A 27338-nucleotide genomic window follows, 5' to 3' on the forward strand; every position below is an offset into this window, starting at 1 on the left:
CCTGTTTTCCACAGGCTAAGCATTACCACCAGGTGCTGGGTGGCCTGGTGACATTACTAATAGATTTTAGAAAGCACGCTCTCTTGCAAAATATATTTAGAATATGTTTAGCAGAGTGTGAAGTGTGTTTTTTTGTCAAGAGGTGTTTTCGGAGGGAAGGTAATATGTATAAGGTAGGTAATGTGTATAAGGTAGGTAAAGAAGGTAATGTGGTAATGTGTTTTGTGTATACCTCCGGATAAGCAGATCTGACTCCTAATCGGTGGACAATAAAGCTATTCAAAACAACTAAATGGGGGTGTTCAGATCAACAGATGTCCACATCACACAAGACCTCACTAATTGTTTCCATCGTCTGTGGTTCATCTTTGTATCAGTGAGTGTCAGTACAATGGTAATGGTTTGTTTCTGCCCTCTAAAAAAATGTATGTCTGAGAATTGTCTGTGCATTTGTGTCATTGTTTCCAGTCACATGATAGTTTTACATCTCTGTGTCTCCTCAATCACATGCTTTTTAATGGTTCTGTGTATTATTTTCAATAGTTCTTCTTCTTGACTGTTTCTTTAATCGTCTCTCTCTCTCTCTCTCTCTCTCTCTCTCTCTCTCTCTCTCTCTCTCTCTCTCTCTCTCTCTCTCTCTCTCTCTCTCTCTCTCTCTCTCATATAGTCTTACACTGCAGCTCTCCCTGAGATGGTGCAGTGTTCAAGCCCCATTTGGTCAAAATGGCTTTTAGCGTAATTCAATATAGCTTTGGTTTTTACTATCATCTGTTACCATGACGATAGCTCTGGTGGGGCCAATGAAAGGCCAAGGAAGCCTCATCATCAGTAATATTAGCTGAAATAATTATGATAATGGTGCTCTTGAAAATGTCATGCCTGTGCTGCCGCTGATGGTAATGATGATTATTGTTGCTTTTGTATAGCCCATCACACACACGTGCACGTACGCACACATATGCGCGCGCGCACACACACACACACACACACACACACACACACACACACACACACACACACACACACACACACACACGTATACACGCACGTACTGGCACGTTCACAGTCACGACTACACGCACTCATACTCACAGTTCAACTTGCTTCTGGATTAGTTATTGCTGTAATGCTGCCACCTTCGCTTCATCAAAGTGAATTATATTTCGCAATTATAACATTTAAACCTAACCTAATAGAGGTGCGCTATAAATAAGCGTAGTTTGATGGGACTGATGAGTGCAGTTACTGTCTTGAGATCGTGTTGATTAACATTCGATGTTTTTATTGTTACAAGAATGTTTATTGTCTCTGGGTGTTTTGTTTCATTAACTAAATAGTTGTGCAGAATCCACGAGTCTTGAAACATTCGCGCGTCGCTTATAAACGGGTTTAAATGCGTTTATTAAGTTGGCTGTTTTCACGTAAGCTCGGGCTGTGCTGGGCGCCTCCTTTCCCAACGCGTTGTTTAGAGGACGGTTCTGGCGGGCCTACAACATCTTACACTAGATTCTAGAACATACCAACAACGAGCCACGGTGATCTTATCATCCTCGCGGGCAGAACCCCGGTACACAAACACGCCCCAGAAAGTGCACGCCCCGGACGGTCACGTGAGCCGTCAGCTGTGCTTTCAGCACATCCGCCTGACTCGCCTGTGTTTACAAATCAGCAGACACGGCAACGCGACGGAATGGCGAGTCCTGCGTGATTCATACAGGTAGCTGGACTTACGCTTAGAGGTTCGAATCCCCCCTGTGAAACGAAACGCTGTCTTCTCCTCCTCCGCTGTTGTCATACGTATGTTTACCGGCGCGTGTGTGTGTTTGGCTTCGCTCGGCGCGGTAGGAAGTCTGTCGGAAGTGGCTAGGCCCACGCGACGGCTTGTGCAAGAGCAAGCTACAGCTAGCGCTAGCTCGCCGCCTAGCTTTCCCACTTCCCCTTCACTCAGGCCCTATTACTATGGCTTAACATTGTCAAGTGTCAGTTTAAAAAACTACTGGCTGCATGAATTGTCTGTCTTTCTGTCGCTGGCATGGTGTCGTGCGATGCACATGGCCTGCTGCCGGCTGACACAGAATAGTTGCTGGCGTTATGTCTGCTTACCAAATCCAACAAGGCATCGATAATCCCGTGGTCTTTTTCAATCAATGTCGCTTTTGTGTACACGGGTCTGTTTTGAAATGTAAGTGGAAGATAAGATGTTGCCAGAAATATATTTCATGCAAAAGTTGACTCGGATGGAAATGTTCCACCCTTCAGTTTAGCCTTCATGCAAAGTGAGGTACGAACGAGGTACATTGAGTACTAATGTTTTAAGTAAGTTAGTCCATTACTAAAAGCCACTGAAAGCCTTGTCCAATGGTGAGAGTTGACTTTTCAACACCCGACCACAGCAATATTACATAATGTTTTGATCCAATTCACCCCCTCCCAGTCCAGCTATACAGGACTGCAATCATCTGTAGACTATCAACTGTAGTTTCAAACCGTATGAAGTAACTTTAGTAGTGTGCTTATTGTATTGATCATAATTTACTTTCTATATATTTCCGATGTTTATTTTGTGTACGAAGGTCAGCACAAGTAATATGTATTTGTATGAAACAGATTTGGTAATTATTGTTACAATATAACTATATAGTTATTATGTATGTCTGTCCATGGTGTTGGTCTTGCTATGGTTGGAGGCCCCCACACAAAGAGTTAGCCTCCTGGGACTGATCATGTGACAGTGAAGGCCGCTGAGCAGACGTTAAACATGTGAGTTTCTTCTTGGGAAGGAGTGCTTTTCTTTTGACTTCAGCGTTCCGTCTCTCATAACTACCTAGGAATGTGCAAATATGGCCGACTCCAACATTCCTTTCCTTTCTGTACTTTGCATTTGTTGAATTGTAGTGTATTTGAGAAAACATACATAATTGAAATATATATTTATCCAAACAGTGGAAACAATTTGTGTGTGGCTTTTTGAATCAAACCTTATACTGTCATTATTTAATCCCGATTTGATAAAAGATAAATTCACCTCAACAAATCAATTTAGAAGCTTTGCTTTCCCATCGCTATGTCAATGTCTAATGTACTTGCTGAAGGTTGTTCTCTCTGGTTTCCCTGAACATAATATACTTTGTGGTATAGAACGATGGTGGTGTCAGAGTCTCAGCTGATCAGGGTGCCTATAATATGTTAGGGCCTGCTTGAACCCAATATGAACAACAAAAAATGTGAATTTTAAAAATAAAACCGAACAACAACAAGGGCTTTAGGTCGGTTAGCTAAGACCTGTTTCTGCTTTTGACACACTTTGAGGCATTGACAAAGTTAGCCAGTTTTTCTGTAAAGAACTACTACCTTTTCAATGCCTCAAAGTGTGTCACATATTCTAAGACCACAAAAGACCATGACCTTCTCTCCTCACCAATTTAGCATGCCACGGCTACTCGGCAAACATTTCCCACTAAGAGGAACCGAGTATAATTGGAGAGGGGTTTTTTCAACAGTTGGTGTGGTTAAAAACAAATTCAGAAAAATATGAACAAAGAATTCTGTTTTGTGAAATACATCAGAGACCGTAGGTCTGAAATATGAGCAATGCCGATTGGTTGTAAGTCGCCACACTTTGATACAGGTATACGAAGCAGACGGCAATCCTTCATCTTAGCAGCAGATGGGCGCATAACTCTGCAGTATTTGTCTATTGATTTATTTATGCCTTTCATTATGTATTGATTTGATTATTTCGTGAAATATTGATGTTTTGAATTATTGAGGTTTCTTCAGGTGACATGTTGTAAATAATGGAGTGGTTCATTTGAGTTGATTATTGTGTTGCAAAGTTTACGTTGTTGTTTTTTTTTCTTTTACATTTCCAGGCGACCCACGCTCTGGCTCAGTGCTAATGAAGGCAGCCGCAGCAGCACACTAGCATGAGACTAGCTTCAGGCTACGCTGAGCTGAAACAGCTAGGCCGCTGCCTACAGTCTTCTATACACATAACACTAGCGGAAGACTAGCTTCAGGCTACGCTGGGCTAATGTGACTAGAGGGAGACTAGCTTCAGGCTACGCTGGGCTAATGTGGCTAGAGGGAGACTAGCTTCAAGCTACGCTGAGCTGATGCACGCTAGCAGGAGACAAGCGGCAGCCTGTGATGGCCTAATGCAGCTACAGTCTTCTATTCACACACGTCAACAGACACACAAAGATTAACATTATTATAAGTGTCACATTTTACCAATACCCACTGCTTGCAATACCTCAATCCAAGATGTATCACACACACGTACACGCACATGCACATGCACACTCAGATGAAGTAGGCGATCTTGTGATTTGTGAGGGCAAAGCCTTGAGAAGGTTTGAATGACTTGCTTGTGTGGCTTGTCTTTATCTACTCTATTGCCTTATAAAGCAACTTGTCTCCTTTCTGTCAAGCCCATGCACGTCTTCGTCTTTGGCATTCACAACAAGCAGACAGTGTGCAAGACGGCGCGCATCATTCCACTTGTGTCTGTTACAATACCAAATCCATCATGGATGTTTTATTCTATTTTCTTGTCAATGACGCTTTTAAAATAACCCTTTATCGAGTCTTTCTGTATTTGCGGATTATGTTTAAGATGCTAACAGCAATAATATCACTTTTTATGAGCATTGGGAAGCAAAGGAATCGGTGACTTTAAGAAAAGCATTAGTCTTGGGGAAGAACAGATGTTGCATGAGGAAAACAGGCCATGCATTATGCATATAAAATTATTCGTATTTTGATGCGGGCGTGCGGGCTGATTTATCGAGCCGTCTTCCGTTGGCATGGTTAATGGGTTTAAGAGATGCCTTTGTTGTGTCATTTCCATAGTTAATAAAGGCGAGGGTAGACCCTGTGTGTTAAGCCCACTGTGGAGCAGAGCGTAGTTCAGTTGGCTTATGAAAGTGTTGACTACTTGGGATGCTCCTTATGGTGGTGTTGAAGAGGGAAATGCTGATGGTTCACCTGACGAGATGTTTTGAGGATTGCCGGGCCCTTCACCAGCCAATTAAAGTCTTATTAGGCTATTTAACGACTCCTCTAATAACCTATCATCACATTATGATGCTATTCGTCTTTAATGCTTTCCATGAATCACACCTTGTCTGTCGAAACACATTGACCTCTTTTTTAAGTGGCTTGTTTTTGTTTGCAGCTTCTTGTGGTTCCCACCTAGATCCAGCACTCCCGCACATTCTGCATCTGTTGTGTTGCTCTTAGAAGGTGTTGCTCGGACATGAACACCCCTGCTGTGGGTTTTGAATCCCTTGCAGTGACGGCGACCGCTGCTGCCGCACCACATGATCGTCCACAAGCGGATCCCTGTTTTAAAGATCCTATTTTTAACGTGCTTTAGTATCCAGGTTCTGGTATTCTCCTGGTTCATGTTTCTTGACATTATGCTCTCTGTTGCAGATAAGAACGGTTCCATCATTCGACTGAGGGGAATCCCAACACTCTCTCCCGACGGTCAGTACTGCCGTCGGCCGCTATGTGTTGTGCTGCTAGATAACGGCGTTTGTCTTTTAAACGGTGGTGGGTGGACGGGGGGACGCCCTCTGTTCAAAGCATGTACGTTACGATTCCAGCCAAGACTCGCTGAAACCGGTTGTGAGTCTGGAGGGGCCGATTCCACGGAACACTATTGCAACAGCCGCGAACGCTGCAAATCCGCCTTGGCAGAGCACTTTGTGCGTCGCGCTGGGAGCGCCTGTGGTGCGCGGCCGCGTGCAACAATTGTGCGGTTCACATTGTTATAAACGATAAAAAATGGACCAGACGAGACGCCCGGCTCTTACGATTTGCTTTCATCTTTAAATAAACTATTATCCCTTCGCTGTCAAAACCAGCTTCTCGCCGTCGTCGGACATAATGTCCTCTCTCTGGTGGACGAGCGGCGATGCTGCACGCCCAGCGCCGCGTGTTTGACCTCTTATAAAAGGCCCCCGAAAAAACGTGGTCACAACAAAAAGGCGCTCTGCACGTGCACGCTCATACCATAGAAAGCCGACGGCAAAGTGGGTGTCTGTGTGATCGGCCCCCATGATGGGCTGCAAATGTCAGCCCCCTTCTTCTGTCTTCTTCTCCTCTTCCCACCATCACCGTCACCGTCTCCTCCCCCAGGTCCCGCTGGGTCGCAGACATGCAGCACCCAAACTTCGAGACCCGCCACCCGCTGCAGACCAGCGAGCAGCAGGAGACGGGCTTTGACCCACTGCACAACTTCAACCAGAACCACAGTACGTCACCCCGCCTCTCCGTCCCTCCCTCGTGCTGTCACAGTGGATCTAGGGGTGGAATGCTGATCCAATTCTATCTCCAGCACCACCTCTAAAACCGCTGTCTATTGCAATCCCTGGCTGTGTCTAATATTGCTCACACACTATGAAGTACAATTTTTTTTCGGCGTGTCATGGAATTAAGAGTCAGTTGGACACTTCCGCATTATGGGTATTAAGTGGTGCGCAATATAGGGAACCCGATTTGAACACTCAAATTTCCGACAACACAAAACAGGGAATCCCAAAATAGTGCACTATCAGGCAAGTGAGCCAATTGAACACAAGTGCTGTCTACATTGCCTAAACACTGGTTTTACTGTGTCCATTAACAAGCACCCAGTGTCTTTAAGTCACAAAGAATCTGTCGTCAGTTCTTCTCTGATTGAGGCCTCCACCTCACACTTCACTTTCGGGAGAAAGTGGGAGGGAGGGAGAGAGAGAGAGCGCGAGGGAGGGAAACTGGATGAGTGGAAGATTAGAGGAAGACGATGCAGATCTGGAGAGAAATTAGGGGCAGAGATTGAGCTTAACGTGTTAAATATGAGTCACAAACTCCAGTTGATGACTCCCATGGGTTTTTGCGTGTTATGCGAGTGTGTCTGTGCAGAGGGGCGAGGGGGGGGGGGCGAGAGATGATGTCGTGCTGCTGCCTGAGTGTATGGAAAGAGAGCGAGAGGGTGAGGGACGAGGGGGAGGGATAAAAGTTGTGTTGGCATGTTGTGGAACTGATGAATATTCATGCTGAAGGTCCCCCTAGACCGATCCACTCCTGTAGCTAATGTTGATAGACAGCCCTCCCAATTGTAAGTGTGTTCTCCTGCAGGCCAAATTAGGCCTGTTATCGCAGATGATGATGATGACGATGATGACAGCGAAGATGTTCTTTTACTTAAACCTGAGACTCTCGCCTGTGTCTCTCACGGCGAGAGAAACTCTGGAAGAAAAAAAAAAAAAAAGTAGTAGATTGATCACCATTGGGAAAGTGAACAGAGTAGAGGTCAAAAACTCATTTAAGATCGGAGTGATTTTCATACCCGGGGTGGACATGTTTCTATTCGGGGCATAAGCACCCTTTAGTTTTCCCTGGAGTGACTGTGGTTCCCCCCCCCCCCCCCCCCCCCGGTCACCTGGTTGAGCGCATGACCTCCGCACGGCGGCTCTGTGCATGTGAACACAAACACTTGTGTCTTCTCACAGGGGGCTCTCTGGACAGCAGCGCTTACTCCCAGTCCCAGGCGACCTTCCTCTCGTATAGGTGGGTGTCACCACTCATGCCGTGCGCGCGTGTCCTGCTGCACAGTGCATTTATGTGCTTTAAGCTTTTTCCTCATGTGTACTGAAGGGCACCCTTTTTCTATAGGAATATATACATTTTTATATATTTCTTTTAATTGGCTTCAACTTGTGTGTTTTTCCGCTCTGCTGGTGTTTTCTGTTTTAGCCCCGCACGGCACTTTCAGATTTGTAATGAAAAGCACTTTAGGAATCAGATTAATTATTATTATTATTATTATTATTATTATTATATTATGAATGTTTGTTTGGCTTCACCTGACTTAGCTAGCTAAACGAATACGGGTTGTCTTCATTCTAGCCCGTGGTTCCCTTTTTGTGCATCATGCGTTGTTTGTCACATGTGCGCCATGTGTTGTTTGTCATGCGTGTCTCGTGTGTGTGTGTGTGTGCAGGAGAGAGTGGGACAACCTGTTCCTGAACAGTAACTACCTGGCCCGGACGCGGCAGGCTGGCCTCAGTGGACGCCTCCGCAGCAGCCGCTTCCGCAGTGTGTGCTGGAAGGTAGGAGGGAGAACCTACTGCCCCCCCCCCCCCCCCCCCCCCATAACCCTAAACACCTCAGAATGACAAGCAAGGACCCTCCTCCTCCTTCGCTCCCCTAAACCCAACCAGCAAGAAGGAGACCTTAAGGTGGAAAACAACAGAGGGTTATGGAAGTAGTTGTGTTGTTGTGACTCCCTGCCATGAAGCTCCATGTCTTAGATGCCCTGAAACTAAACTCTCTGTGTGGCGCGGTCTCAATGTGATCTGTGATATCAGGAATCAATTAACAAAAAGTCTAAATGTAATAATACAAAAACAATAAGCAATAATAAGTTGATAATAACATTTCAAAATGTAGACCCAAACAATGGTGGTTCGTGGGAGAACTGAGACGACGGAAATAATATTTGATTTACTATTGAGTTGAAAATGCAATCATGTCATTAGGATACTGACTTCTCTCTCTCTCTCTCTCTCTCTCTCTCTCTCTCTCTCTCTCTCTCTCTCTCTCTCTCTCTCTCTCTCTCTCTCGGTCTCGCTCTCTGGATCTCTTCTCTATTTAATGGCATGATGTTAATACTTGACGTCTTGTTCTTATTCTGTGTGGGTCCTCTTCTCAGTTATATTTGGAGGTGCTCCCCGAAGATAAGGGTGAGTGGATCAACAGGAGCAAGGAGGTGCGTGCCCAGTATGAGAAGATCAAAGAGAAGGTGAGCACCAGTGGATGGGGTCTGCAAAGTTCTGCACTCCTAGATACCGTCGGTGTACTACTGTACGGACAGTATGTGCCGGTCGAGTCACTTTCTCATTTTCCCTCTCTCTGTCCGTTTTACTCTCTCTCTCTCTCTCAGCACATCACCAACCCGCGCAAGGCTGCTGGTCAGCAGGACCTGGTGGTGAACAACCCCCTCTCCCAGGATGAAGGGGTGTGTGTGTGTGTGTGTGTGTGTGTGTGTGTGTGTGTGTGTGTGTGTGTGTGTGTGTGTGTGTGTGTGTGTGTGTGTGTGTGTGTGTGTGTGTGTGTGTGTGTGTGGATTGTTATCGGGTCAGCCGAGGGAACCCGGCTCGATATCCGACAGTGGAGTAACAAAGACCTTTTTATTCAGCGACTCGGTCCATGCAAAGCTATCTATAGCTGGCGATACCAGCCCTTTTTTAGTCTGATGTCACTACATCACATGCTGCGCCACTTTCTTCTGGCCAGCTTTGTTTTTTTTTTTTGTTTTTTTGCTCGTCCCACTTAATCATCACCGGACTCCCAGCGGAAAGGTTCCCGGTTCGCTCACCTCTCTGCGTAGTGCTGCTCTTAAGTGGGATGTTTGTCTGAGTCCTTCCTGCTCCTCGATGGCGCCTGTGTCTGTATTCACTGTAACGCGCTTCGGATGAAAGCGTCTTTAATGCCTTCAATGATGACTGGCAAAACAATAACTGACTTCCCTGGGCACTATGAACAGGATGTTTCACCTACATTTCTCTCTCTCTCTCTCTCTGACTCACTCACTCACTCACTCACTCACTCACTCACTCACTCTCTCTCGGTTCCCCTCGTCTAGAGCCTGTGGAACAAGTTCTTCCAGGACAAGGAGCTGAGGAGCATGATCCGGCAGGATGTGATGAGAACGTGAGGCTCACTCTGCACCCTGTTCTGCACGCATTGACTAGAAACCAGCCCTTTTAGCAGTCGCAGGTGTCACCAGATGTGTGTGTTTGTGTTTAAGGTTCCCCGAGATGCGTTATTTCCAGGAGGAGGATGTGAGGACCAAGCTTACAGACATCCTCTTCTGCTACGCCAGGGAGAACGAGCAGTTACTGTACAAGCAGGTGGCGTCTCTTTAGCGTTATCTACAGTCTGCTGATTGCCCGGGGGAGGAAACGGGGAACAATGGGGTTTTGTCGATTTTCCAAATGAACCAATTGTTGCTGAAGTGAACGTCGCAGAATAGATTGGTTAACTCGTTTAGTGCATTTCTATGTGTCTCTAAACAAATAAGTGGCAGGGGCTTGGAGAGTGTAAATATGATAACATGTATAGTTTCAAGTGTTTACATTACTATTAAGGAGAGAATCCTGGGTCACCTGGGTGATTCTGTCCATCTCACCTTCTGTCTCTCTCTTTGTCTCTTTGTCTCTCCGTCTCTTTCTCACTGTGTGTCTGTGTGTCTCTATCTTTGTCTCCTTGTCTCTCTGTCTCTTTCTCTCTGTCTCTGCTTGTCTCTGTTTGTCTCTGTGTATCTCTCTGCCTCTGTTTGTCTCTCTGTGTCTCCTTGTCTCTTTCTCTCTGTGTGTCTCTGTTTCTCTGTCTCTGTCTCTCGACCACAGGGCATGCACGAGTTGCTGGCTCCCATCGTGTTTGTGTTGCACTGCGACCACCAGGCTTTCCAGCATGCCAGCGAGACGGCCAACCCCAGGTAGGGGTCTTCCCATCCACACAGCCCCTTCTCCCCACCCCGCACTGCTTTAGTTCATCCCTTTCTTGCCTGCATCTCCTCGTCCACCGAGCCTGTGCTCTGTCGTAAAAATGCCCAAAATACTCGTGCCCCTGGGGGATGGGGTCGGCCTGATGGTGATTTGGTTATTTATCTGTTCCCAGCGAGGAGATGATGACTCTGCTGGACCCTAACTACCACGAGCACGACGCCTAGTGAGTGGAGCTGTGGATGTCAAGCGCCCCGGCTCGCCAACATAACACGCTCGCTCATATTGAGAAATCAAATTAGTCTATAAAAAAACAAAACCCAAAAGAACATTCGTTTGATTACATTTCTGGCTCTGATCGTGTTTTCTCTCCTTGGATTTCGTCCTCCCTCCCTCCTTGCTACTCTCTCATGCTCCCTTGCCTTCTCTACCTTCCCTCCCTCCTGCCCTCGTCCTCTCCTTCCTTCTTTACCTCCACCCATCCTCCTCTCTCTCTCTCTCTCTCCTTCTCCCTCTCTGTATCTTCCCCCCCCTCTGTCCATCTTTCTCTCTCCCCACCCTCTGGCTCCGCTCCGCCTTGTGGGTTTCCAGTGCCATGTTTTCCCAGCTGATGGAGACGACGGAGCCCTGGTTCTCCAGCTTCGAGAGGCAGATCAGAAAGGTCAGTTTTGCGCACCGACCTGAGATCTCTTCGCGTCGCGGCGCCCACCGCAACCGCCGTGACGAGGGAACGACGCACAAGCGGCATACTAATGCTATTTAACGCGGCATGCTGTACTGTCACCTTCTTCACCATTACCGCATGGAAGACTAGATCGGTCATAATGATAATGCTTTAGACAAAATGGTTATTATAAATTAATGTCTATAGCAGCTGCAATACACTCGCCTGGTGTTCATTTTGTGCAGCCTCAAAGTAAATAGAGTAGATTTGTGTACATATCGTGCATAATTGATTGTGTGAGCATTTTTCTCTAATTTCTTTCTATTTTTTTTTTTCTCTCTTTTTTTGGGGGGGGGGGTGGGTGGCGGGGATTACAGGGGAAGGAGGAGATGCTGACCACCATACCGTTTGCCCGGCCTCAGGACACCGGCCCCTCTGTTGCCATAGTGACCAAAGTCAACCGTATCCAGGACCAGCTTGTGAAGAAGCACGACGTGGAGCTGCACATGCACGTTAACCGGCTGGAGATTGCCCCCCAGATCTATGGCATGTGAGTCGGTGTGTGTGTGAGTCGGTGTGTGTGTGTGTGTGCGCGCGCGTTGTCAATTTTTTAATGTTCTGTACAAAACAAATGCCTTTACATTGTCTATCCCCAAGGGCATTGTATTAAAGCACATAACCTTCCTAAAATAAAAGACCAGATGTACTTTATACTGCCCTGGATGGTAATTTGGCTGTCCCAGCCAAAGTACAGGGCACAAATAAGAATTAAAAGGTGATAAAAACCTAACTTTTTTTTTTTTGGAAAGGTGTGTATTGCACTTAACAATGCACTTAATATCTCCACGGTGCGTGCATGTTCAGATGGGGCTTCTAATTGTGTGTGTGTGTGTGTGTGTGTGTGTGTGTGTGTGTGTGTGTGTGTGTGTGTGTGTGTGTGTGTGTGTGTGTGTGTGTGTGTGTGTGTGTGTGTGTGTGTGTGTGTGTGTGTGTGTGTGTGTAGCCGGTGGGTGCGTCTGCTCTTTGGCCGGGAGTTCCCCCTGCAGGACCTGCTGGTGGTGTGGGACGCTCTGTTTGCCGACAGCATCACCCTGGACCTGGTGGACTACATCTTCGTGGCCATGCTGCTCTACATCAGGGACGCGCGTACGTACCAGGAGACGCCGTCTCTGGTCACACGTGTTTACATTCTGAATGGTTCACTCAGAATAAATCATCCCAAAGTTTTTACTTACTTTTACAAAGTGTTTAGTAAAATACCATTATTCCACATATGTATTCCACTCAAGTAAAAGTATTTTATGAACATTACAAGAAAGTATAGAAAGGAAAATTTGTATTCATCATCACCTAATGCGAAGATTACATTATAGCCTATTCACGTAAGGCTGTTTGATTTTATAGTGTTAGTTTGACTTCCTCAAAGATATCCCCTTTTGTTCTTGGCAGTATCAAACAGTTAACTGAACCAACTCACGCAGGAAGTGTATCCCATTTCAGATCCAGATTTAAATGCACTATGTGACTCGATTTCGGGGCGTTGATTCCGTCTCTCTCTCAGTGATTGCGAGCAACTTCCAGACCTGCCTGGGCCTTCTTATGCACTACCCTCCCATCGGAGACATCCATTCACTGCTTCACAAGGCCCTGTTCCTCCGAGACCCCAAGGTAACCCAACACGCCAACCTTTTGGGACGTGTCACTCTTCCGTCCTCCTTTCCTCCTGTCTTTTTAAAATTATCCCTTATGCTGTCTCTTTCCCTCTTTCTTTCGTTCCTTCTTCTCCTGTAACAAACCCTTAGTTACAGGAGAACTAACCCAACCCAACGACCTATGACCTTGTGCTTTTCCTGTGACCGAGTCTCTCTTTTCGTGTTTGAGTGTGTCTGTAAGATGGATGCAAACTGCTATGGTGAACTGTCAGTGACAGTTCAGCTCACATATGACACAAGCCATCTTCTATTTCTTCTCTATGGTCATTGAACCACACAAACGGCGACGGCAACACACCACTCCACTCCCTCACCAAGTCCTTACTGAACTCCAGCAATCAAGCTGTCAAACAGCTTCTTATCCCTGTCACACCTCGGGGAGGACCGCTGACTCAGAGTTAATGTCGTTGGCCGGGGTCACTGTTGCATAAACGCAAACAACAAACAAACGCAAACATACCGTCACATCGTGGGGTTTCATGCATACTCAGTTTTCTATTATATTGTTGACAAATGCAAACTCTTTCCTGCAGATGACTAAATTACTTATTTGTTAGAAATAATTCGAGTGGATATCCGATTTAATTGATGGCCCGCTTTGCAATAATTTGATTCGACTAAATCCTCTTGTTCTCTGTAGAACAATCCGCGGCCCGTCAACTATCAGTTCCAACAGAACCTGGACTACTACAAGACCAGGGGAGCGGACCTGGTCAACAAGACCCGGTAAATACAGACACACAAAGACACACGCAGACACCCAAGGACACAGACACACACACATTGTGAATAGTCTAGTCGATTCACTGTTTCACTCTCAGCAAACAAAGTTCTGGGTTCAAACCCGAATGTCCACATCGTCACTGAGCAACACGCCTTTCTTTTTATTGTATTTTTTTTGCGAACATAAAACGAAAAATGTTGGAATAAATTTGACGATAAACGACTAAAATCAACACCCCTCTCTAGCACCCCAGGCGGTGGCAAAGCGCCCCCCCTCAACATCAACAAGGTGTCCAGCAGCCTGCTCAACTTTGGCAGGAAGCTCATCTCCCCGGCCGTCCCGGGCGGCCCGGCCGTCTTCTCGCCCATCAACACAGAGGTGCACTCCTCCTTCACCGCCGCGTCTCCCTTCTCCTCCTCCTCCTCCTCCTCCTCCAACACCCCGGGGTCCACGCAGCTGCCTCCGCCGCGCCCCCTGGTGGAGACGCTGAACAGCCAGACCCCGCTGGCGGGCCAGGGCCTGGAACAGCACCACCGCCTGCTCAAGTCGGAGAGCATGCCCGTGCACCTCAGCAAAGGTGGGTGGGGGGGGGGGTGGGTGAGTGGGTGGGTGGGGGGGATCTGCTTAGTCGTACAGAGCCGGTACGAGAACCGACTTTAACACAGACGTCGTCTTTTCAAATATTAGATTGGGATATTTATTTTATTACATTTCTTTATGTATGTATTTTTTTATATTGCACTTTGGCGAGTGTATGGAATCAGGTTTGTTTCAATAAAAATCAAACAACATAAGAATTTGAGAGAATAAAAACCCCTGTTGAAGCAAACGTCATTTCATCTCGGAAGGAAAACCCACAACGTTTTCAATGAAGTGAATTTTGCATGAATTTCGCTTTTAGCCGAAACGGACACCCTAAACAGCACAGACAACGTAAACAAGCAATCCTTCCACTTCATTAATAATATCCATGATTAACCTAATCATTTCTTTTGCAAAGTGTCTGTTAAATGGAACACTGGTGAACACATACACTGACCTTTTTAAGGCGATCCCTGGCTGTGCGTCAATGACCACTTCCCTGATTTGATTTAACCGCATGTGAAAGTTAACAAGTGCATGTGCCATGAGTATCAGAAGATTGTGTGTGTGTGTGTGTGTGTGTGTGTGTGCGACATTGGACCTGACTCTCCAATGTGTTAGATGTAGTTTCAGGCGACACGTCACAGGAAACTCTCCCAGTTCAGAATTACAATGACACACAAGGTAACTGCTGCCACGGCAACTGTGTGCGTGTATACCTATCCGTTTTGTCAGTGCATGTCTCTGCATCAACGCCGTCCTACACGCACACTCTAACTTTGACGTTTGCCCATACAGCACAAGCCAATGTCCGGTAGTGCATGTGCAACGCAGGGGTGAGAAAAAAAAAGTGGATTCTTCGATGCATCGCAATTCTCTCTAGAACGATTCCGTCTCGATGCAGAAAAATGTATAATCGGAAACAAATTTAATTTAAAAAATAATAATAATATATATATATATATATATATTTTTTTTTTAATTGAATTTGTTCGCCTGCTGCAGAGCGCTACAGAAAACTCCTTTCTGCCTGCGGGTTCTCTGCGCAGAGAACCGACTTTATCTAATATAAAATATTAGATAAGGTAATTCATCTGTTGATTGTCTTTAATGATCATCATACAAGTAGGAAGTGAAACTCTGAGTAGCAAACTCAGATGTGTATATATATATTTTTGAAAGTCCCACATGGAAATGTACATAAAATTTTGTTGCATCGATAATCGTTTTAGAATCGAATCGTGAGGTGCCAAGAGATTCCCACCCCTACAACACATGTGATCGCCTTCAGTTATGACTGATCACTGTGTGTAGTACTTGGTGCTGCCCAGCAGAGGGAAGTGAAGGGAACTGACATGAGGAAACTGATGCAATGATTTCCTTGGGACAGTTTTACGACCATAGAAGTTTATTAAAGTATACTTCTTGGCTCTTTAGTTGCAGCATCATTCCAAATATAATATTTACACACAATAAAATGTGTCTCCATAGGCTTGCTTCATGCTGTCTTTGTGTTTTGTGTTATTGTCCAATATTTGATCATGGTGATTTAGTCCTGTTTACAAACTGATATTATCCTTCCTGCATTCCAACCTCATTTATTTATTTATTGGGGGGGGGGTGAAGTTTATAGAAACTGTCGTCTGTAAAACGAAGAAAAAAACATATTTTCCACCACTTCAGGCAAACGCTTGATCTGTCCCTCCCCCTCGTCTCGTCTCCAGGGCAACGGTCCAGGGCGGTGAGCTCCTCCCCCAGCGTGGAGAGCCTGGGCGTCGGGGGGCGGGGCCACAGCACGGCCTCCCCCCCCCTCCCGCCCTCCAGGGGGAGCGACGCCAGCGCCGCCTCCCCGCCGCTGTCCGCCGGCAAGAAGGAGTCCTTCTTCAACATCACCCGCTCGCGCTCCCACAGCAAGAGCATGGGCAAGAAGGACAACGTGAGCGACCCCCTTCTGTCGCTCTACCTCTGTGTCCCCATCATGTTGCTCTACCTCCGTGTCCCCATCATGTTGCTCTATCTCCATGTCCCCATCATGTCGCTCTATCTCCATGTCTCGCTACCATGTCGCTCTCTGAATGTCTCTCTATCATGTTGCTCTATCTCCGTGTCCCCATCATGTTGCTCTATCTCCATTTCCCAATCATGTCGCTCTATCTCCATGTCCATCATGTCGCTCTATCTTCATGTCCCCATCATGTCGCTCTATCTTCATGTCCCCATCATGTCGCTCTACCTCCATGTCCCCATCATGTCGCTCTACCTCCATGTCCCCATCATGTTGCTCTACCTCCATGTCCCCATCATGTCGCTCTACCTCCATGTCCCCATCATGTTGCTCTATCTCCATGTCCCCATCATGTCGCTCTATCTTCATGTCGCTCTACCTTCATGTCCCTATCATGTCGCTCTACCTCCATGTCCCCATCATGTCGCTCTACCTTCATGTCCCCATCATGTCGCTCTACCTCTGTGTCCCCATCATGTTGCTCTACCTCCATGTCCCTACCATGTCGCTCTCGGGATGTCTCTCTATCATGTTGCTCTACCTCCGTGTCCCCATCATGTCGCTCTACCTCCATGTCGCTCTACCTCCGTGTCACGCTACCATGTTGCTCTCTGAATGTCTCTCTATCATGTTGCTCTATCTCCATGTCCCTATCATGTCCCTCTAGCTCAAGGTCTCTTATTATGTCACTCTATCTTAATGTCTCCTTTTTCATGTCGCTCTCTCAATGTCTTTTCGCTCTATCATGTCGCTCTATCTCCATGTATCTCTATCATGGGAGTTTTACTTTGTATGATAATCGTTTTCCCATTATATTCCACCTTGATTCTTGATTAAATTCCACCTTGATTCTTGACTCTGACGCTGTGATTGAACTGCCTGTGACCGTTAACAAGAGCCTGTGCCTTGAGTCTCTGAAGATTGTGTGTGTGTGTGTGTGTGTGTGTGTGTCATCAGGAGGAAGATTTGGAGGCCCAGGTGTCCTTCCTGCAGGGCCAGATCAACGACCTGGAGGCCATGAGCAAGTACTGTGCCAAGATGATGAACACGCACATCTGTGAGTCTGAGCTACTGCCACCACTAAACGGTTTAGCCAGAGAGCTGGCTCATCATCGCCCACAAGGGCAACCCACCTCCGTGTCTCACCACCACATAAAGCAAACTCAACGACATCAGGCCTGGCCTTGGTACTTGCGGCCAACAAGAGCTTTGTATAATTGCTTTTCTTTTTAAATTAATTTGGGGTAATTTATTGGGGATACAATGTGTAATTGCCAACATTGTAGAAGAGGGTCCCTTCGCTGGAGTGACTTTGTGGTCTTGGTTCTCTGTGTGTCTCCTCTTCACAGGTAAGATCCAGGACGTGATTCTACAGGAACACATAGAGAAGGAAGATGAGGTGCTGGTGTCCCTGGCTGGACTCAAGCAGGTGTGTGTGTGTGTGTGTGTGTCTCACAAGAGTTCAGGTGTTCCATTGTGGGTGTTCAGGTGTTGCATTGTTGTGTTTTGTTGTATTACAGAGAGTGTAACCTAGTGTTATCTGAGAGTTGAATAATGAAAATTGAGAAACGCCACAATGAGATTTCAGAGTGACACTTCTCCTTGAGCGAGACTTTGGTCGGACACAATAGCAAACGGCTCGGATCGAAGTGAAAGGCGAAGAAAAGAGTTGTCATTTTCCTTGGCTCCGTCAACAGCAGCTGTTTTTTCCTTTGACAAGTTTGCATCCTTCTCCTCCACCCCGTCCAGATCAAAGACATCCTCAAGGGGGCGCTGCGCTTCAACCAGAGCCAGCTGGAGGCTGAGGAGAATGAGGAGATCTCCATCGCTGACGACCACTACACCTCCAACGCCGCCGCCGCCGCCGCTGCTGCTGCTGCTGCTGCCGCCGCCGCCACCGGGGAAAGACTGCCAACCAGCAGTCTACCGGGACGAGACTCTGAGCGCGACCGCAACCTGAGCGGTGATGACGAAGAGGAGGACGAAGAGGAGAAGGATGCACAGGTCCACACGCCACCAGAAACACAGGTTAGACGGGGTCAGAATTGTAGTTAAAACGATGGTGTGTGTGTGTGTGTGTATGTGTATACATATCTATATATATATAGATATTTTTCACTAATAAATGATGGATTAGTGGCAGAATTCCATATGGTTAATTTGATCTATAAGAGTTAGATAGGAACAGGAAACCAGTCATGGCCACTCACTGTCCAGTTGGACAGTGGGAAGGTCGACCATTGACCGGCCTGATGCGTTACCCTGGAACTGGAGACTTCCACGCGCCAGAAATATTTCTTTATTTATATTTCTGTCTTTTTCTTCACTTAAAAAACAAAAATCCTACCCAGCCTCTGAGAGCCACTTTCATACTGTTATGAATTGAAGGACCCTCTGCTGTGGTCGCGGGACCCTTCCTATGATGAAGTGTTTTAATTGGAGGTTGATTAGGTGTCGGGGGGTGTTTGGAGAAGGCGATTATGCGTCAACGTGTTCCAGTGGCGCGTGATCCGTCTGTTCTTTATCCAAAATTACGTTTTCTGAAAAGGTGCTTCAAAAATAGAACCCCACCCCTCCCCAAAATAAATGTGAGAAATGTGCTCACATACAGACTAGACTAGACCAGCCGTAAAATGACTCTCTACCAAAACCCGCCTCTTCAAAAGCGCTTCCTCTAAGCAATGAAATCAAATCAGTCAAACCAAACCGTTTTTTTTTAAAGACCATCACCCAAAAACCGCTTCCACCACCAGGTGGTGCCACCGGCCGCTCCGGAGGGGAAGCACTTTGACGACTACATCCTGGTGTGCCAGGAGGGGGACCTGCCGGCGCCGGACGGGGGCAGCAGTGCCCGGGGGGGGGGGCGGCGTCAGCGGCGGCGGGGCGGGAGGTGGAGGTGGAGGAGGAGGAGGAGCCACGCCTCCCGTCAGGAGGGGGCGGGGCTCGGTGCGTCTGGAGCCCGAGGGCGTGGCGGGGGGCTTCCAGGACCCCCTCATCGCCGGTGCGGTCACCTCGGGCTCCTCCAGTCCCGACGAGGGCTCCACCAACAGCAAAGACTCTGACTTCACCATCGTCAACCCCAGTGATCTGTGAACCTCTCTCTCTCTCTCTCTCTCTCTCTCTCTCTCTCTCTCTCTACTCTCTCTCTCTCTCTCTCTCTCTCTCCTCTCTCTCTCTCTCTCTCTCTCTCTCTCTCTCTTCTCTCTCTCTCTCTCTCTCTCTCTCTCTCGCGGTAAAGAAAAACAAACTTGCACCTGTGGACTCGAGACACTTTCCTAGCTTTGTTAGATCAGCCACTCTGCCAATCGATACCTTATAACCTATTCTCTCCCTCTCTCTCTCTCTCTGTTTTTATTTTTTCTCTGACCCGAGGCTGTACGCTGTCTACGTTTACGCCTGTCCTCTTCCCGTCTATGCTTAGGCTTCCTATGGCAACCGTCTAACCTCACTCATCCCCGTGACTTTTAACCGTAGCGCCATGTTCTGTCAGCAGGGGGCGCCAACAGACCACGTTACTGTGTCTCGATACCCGTTGCGCTCCGAACTTGACGTTAAGAGCTGGGAGTCGGAGCCCCCCCCCCCAGTACTTGCCATAAGCCAAGTGTACTAATTGTAAAATCTCTGCCTGTCCCCGAGTGTGGAGAGCTAGCCATAACCGTAATGTCTGTCATTGTCTGTAAGTGCGAGGGAAGACACTGTCTATTGGATTCTGGCCTCTTCTGTCTTTTTCTACCAGTGCCTCAAACTGTTTTTCACTCGACGCAACTAAACCCAATGTTCTTATGTTAACGGGGTTTGTTTTTGGTTTTGTTTTTTAAGTCTATTTTAAATCCATAGAACCACATTTCCGAGTTATAAATGATTAAAATATGTGGTAGGGAATAGGGATGTCTTCTGGTTTTTTTTACATAGATTCCAATAGAAACGTTTTACTTGTTTTACTTTGTTCTGCTATGTCTCTGCTCACCTGCAGTTAGCCATGAAAGAAGTATGCATGGAGAATGACCCTCTTCGCTTACCATCCAATGTAATTAATTGTAGATCAATAAAAACAACATTGCTCTTGCTATTCCATGATTACTGTGCTTGGAAAAATGTCATTTGTCCCACTTCTGTCGGTGTCTCGGTCCACAAATCAATGTAAATGATGATCTCTTTGTATGTAGTAATAATTGTAAATTTATGGAAATATATGACATTCCTCAACTTTGTCAAACTCCCACTGCATTGTAGTAAATGTCAAGGTATTAATGGGAATGCAAATGGATGCAGCTCTGGGATTTTGACCCGCAAACAATTGAGAATAAGAATCACCATTAAAACGGACTTATATACACAACTATCACTTGTATTGCACTGGATTTTGCCTTCTACAAACTCAGGGCAGTGAAACGCTGTCCTGTAGATTGATTGAGTGACGCCAAACTCTACAATACTTAAAAGCTAGTTTATTTTCCATACAGACTGGGTGCAGATGATGACAACATAACCTTTCACGTACACATAACGGTACATTGAACCATTCATCTATTACAAATAAGTTATGTATATTTTCTTTGTCTACAAAAAAATAGAATAACTTGGTGACTATGTGAGACGGCTGTCTTGATCTTGGTGCTCGGTCTAGCTCCCTATTGGCAAACCTTGGTAGAGGTCTTCAATTGATGTGAATTTAGAAAAAATATAATCATTTGGTACCTTTTTTGCGCAATTTTTTTTTTTTGTGCAACAATTGGATACAACCAGATACAACCACATTTTGTTCAGACGCAACAGCCTACGCCAAAACTAAAACCAAGAATGCTTTCACATTGGATTCCCGGCACTGTCTTTAAAACGTTTGACGCGGCTCACCCACTAACAGTCTCATGTGCCAGCTCCAACCCCTGCAGCTGAGAGGGACTCAAACAGTGAACACGTCGACTCACAAGTGGAATCGCCACTTCAAACACTTTCTGTCATTCTGAGCATGGCCAGAAGGACGACTTTGCCACTTCACTTACAGTACTTGCTGAAGCGAAACTGTGTGTGGTTGGGGGGGGGGGGGGCGGGGTATCAACAAAGCCATCGTTTACATCTTCACAACAATCACTACATTTATTCTCAACGGACCGACTTAAAATGTTCTTTTTTTTCCCAGACAGTCGCTCTCCTACCATGAGAGATTGCCATCAGGTGAACAGTTTTTAATAGTCTCTATATTCAGAGAGATAAAGCATCGCAGGTACAGTTTCCGTGGCAACATACACGTTTATATGGCTATCGTCTCTATGGCTTGTGACTCTGCCGACACGAAGGTGCTGCTGTCCTATTTTCTTTTCTTTCCCCCCCCCCCCCCCCACCACCCTCCTTGCTTTAATCGACCAAATCTACCAATAACCTGCTGCCATTAAGCATTCAAGGGGGGGGGTGCGTGTGCGTGCATCTGTGTGTGTGTGTGTGCAGGGGGGGGGGGGGTGTTGCTACGGCAACGGCCCTCTCCCTCTGGTGGGGCCCGGTGTGGAGGCGGCGACGGGGGCGATGGGCTGGCGACACTGGGGCAGCGAGCGGGTGCGGCCCAGGCTGCCCCCGCCCGCGCCCGCCGCCGAGCCCTTCTTGGTCAGGCTGCTGGTGAGCGCGGCGCAGTGCACCTGCTTCATGTTCTCCCGTACCTCGGCCTTGGCCTGCTTCAGCAGGTCCGCCTGGCCCTGGGGGAGGAGGAGGGGAGGGGAGGGGGATAGAGTGGAAGGGAGGAGATGTCAGAAGAGAGGGAGGGCACTGTAGGGCGACGTCACGGCTAGTCTCAATCCTTTTTAGGGAGGGCAGGGGTGTCTGTCTGTCTGTCTGTCTGTCTGTCTGTCTGTCTGTGTGTCTGTGTGTGTGTGTGTGTGTGTGTGTGTGTGTGTGTGTGTGTCCCGACCTTGAGCAGCGTGATGTTCCAGCTGAAGCTCTCCAGCGCGCGGCTGACCTTGCGACCGCGCTGGCCCTCTCGGACCACCAGGTCCTGCAGCTTCTCATGGTACTCCATGGCTGCATGACGTGAGCAGAACCAGGAGTCAACAGTGTTACACACAAACAACAACAAAAACAACCACCACCACGACGGAACCTGAAGCTGAGGCAAATGTCAGGGCCGTGGTTCTTCTGAGAGGATAAGGACTGGTACTGTATAATTATGATCACTGGTACTGGAGGTGAATGCTCACTGGTACTGTAAGATTATGATCACTAGTACTGTAGGATTATGATCACTGGTACTGTAGGATTATGATCACTGGTACTGGAGGTGAATGCTCACTGGTACTGTAGGATTATGATCACTGGTACTGTAGGATTATGATCACTGGTACTGTATAATTATGATCACTGGTACTGTAGGATTATGACCACTGGTACTGTATAATTATGATCACTGGTACTGTATAATTATGATCACTGGTACTGTATAATTATGATCACTGGTACTGTAGGATTATGATCACTGGTACTGGAGGTGAATGATCACTGGTACTGTAGGATTATGATCACTGGAACTGTAGGTGAATGATCACTGGTACTGGAGGATTATGATCACTGGTACTGGAGGATTATGATCACTGGTACTGTATAATTATGATCACTGGTACTGTAGGATTATGATCACTGGTACTGTAGGATAAGGATCACTGGTACTGTAGGATTATGATCACTGGTACTGTAGGATTATGATCACTGGTACTGTAGGATAAGGATCACTGGTACTGTAGGATAAGGATCACTGGTACTGTAGGATTATGATCACTGGTACTGTAGGTGAATGATCACTGGTACTGTAGGATTATGATCACTGGTACTGTAGGATAAGGATCACTGGTACTGTAGGATTATGATCACTGGTACTGTAGGTGAATGATCACTGGTACTGTAGGATTATCATCACTGGTACTGTGGGATAAGGATCACTGGTACTGTAGGATTATGATCACTGGTACTGTAGGATAAGGATCACTGGTACTGTGGGATAAGGACTCCCTCCGCCCCCCCGTCCGCCAGGCTCACACGACGCCGTCCCGTCCAGCGTCCGACCTTACGTGAGCGGCGAGGTCGGCCCGGGGGGGACGGCGGTCGGAGACGTACGGCGTCCTCCCACCACGTCCTGGCCGTCCAGGACAGACCTCGTCAGGAGTTGCCATGGAAACCGTGGGATTGAGTTCACCCAGGGGCTCATGAGCAATAACTGCTCGGTGGGGCGGGAGGGGAGGGAGGGACTTCTGGCATCAACAAGTGCACAAACACATAACACACGACAATGAAATGTCTCCAAAGTGAAAGAAAAACAGGCATTCACCTGCAACGCACAATTCTCCCAGCTCTCCACCTCAGTACACACACACACACACACACACACTTAGTGGTTGCCTGAAAAATACTCATTGCTGTGGTTGCCTGGCAACCTTGAGCCTCTCTGTGCCATTACAGTGTGTGTGTGTGTGTGTGTGTGTGTGGTGTGTGTGTGTGTGTGTGTGTGTGTGTGTGTGTGTGTGTGTGTGTGTGTGTGTGTGTGTGTGTGTGTGTGTGTGTGTGTGTGTGTGTGTGTGCGTGCTCGTGTGTTCTAGTGTGCAAAGCTATTTCCCTGTCAAGCAAACCAACATTGATCATGCTTTTGTTCAGCGCTGCCTTGGTGTGGCTACTGCTCGCTGGTATATAAAGATGCCTTGTAGCGTTTGACAAAAAAAAAACACAAATCTGGCTCCCAGCCAGAGAGGGAAAGGCTAACCATGGCTTCTAGCAAAGCTGCCATCGCTACAGCTGATATACCTTCCACCGTGCAAAGGGATGTTAGGTGCATAAATAAAAAAACTGGTCGTTTCTTTTGACATCCCGATTCAACAAGATCAGCAATCCTTATTTGAACAATACAAGTGATCCTTATTGTACAACACCAGCCTTCCTTATTGTACAACACCAGCCGTCCTTATTGTACAACACCAGCTATCCCACAGTTATCCTTCTCCTCCAGTACCAGTGATCATAATTGTACAGTACCAGTGATCCTTATCCCACAGTAACCGTGATCATAATTGTACAGTACCAGTGATCCTTATTCCACAGTAACTGTGATCATAATCCTACAGTACCAGTGATCATAATCCCACAGTACCAGTGATCCTTATCCCACAGTAACCGTGATCATAATTGTACAGTACCAGTGATCCTTATCCCACAGTACCAGTGATCCTTATCCCACAGTACCAGTGATCATAATCCCACAGTACCAGTGATCATAATCCCACAGCACCAGTGATCCTTCTCCTCCAGCACCAGTGATGTGCTGCGGCTGCGGAACCAGGCCAGTCCGGTCCTCTGTGAACCCGGGACGCATTCCCAACACGTCCCCCGTGCATTCCGAGGTACCATTCATTCACCACCCGCGACCATTACCAATCATTCCACCGTTTCCTCGTGTGATTGAGTGATCTCCCGGCGGTCCCTCCCCCCGCCGGCCTCATCCGTCTATCCCGACCTCTGATCACAATCGTCGCCACTGTTGCACTCCACAGAGGACACGAGGACGCTTAAGGATGCTGTGCCTCTTCTAGGCGACCCCCCCCCCCGTGCTCATTTCCATAAACCCTTTGACCGGGCCTTCACCGGGAGGCTAAGCGGACCGTAACGTCTTCAGACCCCTCCTGAGTGTGATCGTGTGCAGCGGGGGGGGGGAGCGTCTCTAAAGTGTCGCCGATTCAATTAGCGTCTCTACGGCGTACTGCAGGTGACGTGAGCTAAAAGGTGCGTCAGAGCTGCGTTTATCGTTGCTGCGGCGACGGCCGTCCGGCGACAACACTGCGTCTCCCCCGTCCGCTGACCCCCCAATCCCAGTCCGAGAAAATCACAAACAAAACATGCATCGGCTCACAGACAACACAACAGCTAAGCTCCAGAGGACTTGGCAACTGGTCGGTGGCTGTGGTGGTTAAGGCTGGACTGGCCGACGCATTGAAGGGCATTGTGGGCGCAATCCATAGCCTGGATCCGTCCCAAACGCACGCACGCACGCGCGCGCGGGGGGAGGAGGATGGGGGGGTCACGTTATCTTCTCCAGTGACATTGGGGGTAACCGGCGGGGGGGCTTTGAACAGGGAGAGCCAATTGTGCAGCAGCCCGAGAACGGATGACAGACGAAATAGCGAGAGAGAGACATGGTGGAGCACATAAGACTTAGAGGGAGTGAGAGGGAGGCAATCAGTAGATAAGAACCGGAAGAAATTGAGAGGTTGCGAGGGACAGCAAGCGAGCATGAAGCTGTGCTAACACACTGGTGCACACTCTACCCCCTGCTCTGTCTCTCCCTCTCTCTCCCTCTCTCTCTCTCTCTCTCCCCCGCTGAGGAGACAGCGTGGGGGGGGGGGAGTTTACTCAACAGCGAGCTGAACCTTGGCTTTAATGAGCACTGCCTGGTCGGTTCCTGCACACATACACACACACACACACGCACACATGCGCACCACACGCACACGCACAGGCCAACCGCACACACACACACACACACACACACACCCACCTGTGGTCTGTATGTGAAGGATCCTCTCATAGATTCCGTCAGACAGCTCGACCACAGCTCGGCTGGCTGGACCATCTGTGGGTATAATGGATTCTATTAGAAATACTGAGGCAGAGGAGTACTGCTCAGTGTTATACTTTGCAGCTCAGCGAGGAACACAAACACATATTTAGAGGTAGGATAATAATCCTGACAACGTTAAATAACATTGTAACGTTGCCCAACTCGAAAAAAGATGCTGACGTTAATTGGTGTTAACGGGTAAATAAGTATTTCAGTATTCGACTTGTATTTCAACCACGCCACCCAGGTTATTTTTATTTGCTCTCTGTTGATCGGTCAGTCCTCCACAGCCCAATAAGTGACAGGCTGACAGCTATTATTTTTAACGACTAATTAGAGCGAATCTAATGACAAGGGCCGACGCAGAGTTGAACGTGACAAGCACCTCTAAAAATAACTGTGAACAGACACACAGACACACACAGACACACACACAACACACACATCACTGATGACACTGGGGACCTCTGGCTGATTAATTCTCCACCTCCTCTTACCGCAATCTGCAGGGACTCGACCCCCACCATGGGAAAGAAAAAAGATGGTGTTTGACAAATGAGAATTAACTGCTATAGTACTGGTGCACATCAACACACCCACAACCACACAATGTTCCCATTACCCGGGTGTGTGTCTGGCCAACCCCTGCACTAGCTTCGTCTTAAGCTTCGGACTCGAGTGTGGAATCCGTTTAGCCAAATGACGTTAAATTGTATGCTAATCGTATTCTAAGGAAGCCCGGGAAATCCCAACTCTGATCCCAGTGGCTGGAGTCTGATGTGGTTGTTTGCACAGGGAGACACACACACACACACACACACACACACACACAGGTGTGCACGCTCAATCACAGATACAGAAACACGCATGCATACACACACACAAATACAGACGCGCACACACACACAAATACAGATGCACACACACATACAAACGCATAGTCAGGTTCACACACACATACACACATGCACACCACACACACACACACACACACACACACACACACACACACACACACGCATGCACACACACACATACAGACGGTGCACACACATACAGACACATAGTCAGGTTCACACACACACACAACACACACACACACACACACACACACCCCAACAAAAATGATATACACAAACACAGACGCAAACACACACATACACAACATATGCACAAACACGTGCGCACGTGTTAGTGGCACACCCTATCTTATTGCCACATTCAATCCAGCCGTGAAGGCAGTCCTCGGGCTGCTGCGGCTGCTGCAGTGAGGAAATGCTCTGGCTAAATTAAAGTGTCACATATTATACATGAAGATCTTAATCATAACCTAATAGAAGGAGCAGAAAGACCCCCATTCATCTCCATGGCAGCGCGTGTGTGTGTGTGTGTGTGTGTGTCTGGCTGCTCCAGTTACGCATAGCCAGCGAGTGTTTACTATGAGTGCTGCTAGTTTCCTCTACACGTCCACAGTCACACGCACACACACGCACACGCACACACACACACATCCACACCAATGCTCTTTCTTTCCTATTCCCAGTGTCTCCAAATCGGTGCCTGGGAGAC

General features: G+C 47.5%; 2 protein-coding genes across 2 annotated transcripts in view; one reads left to right on the top strand and one right to left on the bottom strand.

Moving 5' to 3' along the window:
* The first annotated feature begins 1645 nt into the window (after nucleotides 1–1645).
* Nucleotides 1646–19312, top strand: tbc1d5 (TBC1 domain family, member 5). Its single transcript, XM_084484884.1, is given in 24 exon segments — nucleotides 1646–1717; nucleotides 5440–5493; nucleotides 6148–6263; nucleotides 7503–7560; nucleotides 7994–8102; nucleotides 8705–8794; nucleotides 8936–9010; nucleotides 9638–9705; nucleotides 9803–9905; nucleotides 10404–10492; nucleotides 10675–10725; nucleotides 11091–11160; nucleotides 11541–11713; nucleotides 12167–12309; nucleotides 12725–12831; nucleotides 13516–13601; nucleotides 13845–14176; nucleotides 14803–14865; nucleotides 15906–16117; nucleotides 17144–17243; nucleotides 17536–17615; nucleotides 17936–18214; nucleotides 18940–19071; nucleotides 19073–19312. Coding segments are annotated over 22 exon segments (2724 nt in total). The 5' UTR covers nucleotides 1646–1717; nucleotides 5440–5493; nucleotides 6148–6166; the 3' UTR covers nucleotides 19280–19312.
* Nucleotides 19313–21513: 2201 nt separating this feature from the next.
* Nucleotides 21514–27338, bottom strand: part of LOC311364896 (inactive phospholipase C-like protein 2) — a 27221-nt gene continuing 21396 nt past the window's right edge. The window contains 4 exon segments of the mRNA XM_084484398.1: nucleotides 21514–21873; nucleotides 22086–22195; nucleotides 25707–25772; nucleotides 25775–25781. Coding sequence (XP_084340524.1) covers nucleotides 21649–21873; nucleotides 22086–22195; nucleotides 25707–25772; nucleotides 25775–25781 — 408 coding nt within the window. The 3' untranslated portion in view covers nucleotides 21514–21648.

This window comes from Micromesistius poutassou (assembly GCF_964030765.1).
Source record: "Micromesistius poutassou genome assembly, chromosome: 20".
Taxonomy (NCBI): domain Eukaryota; kingdom Metazoa; phylum Chordata; class Actinopteri; order Gadiformes; family Gadidae; genus Micromesistius; species Micromesistius poutassou.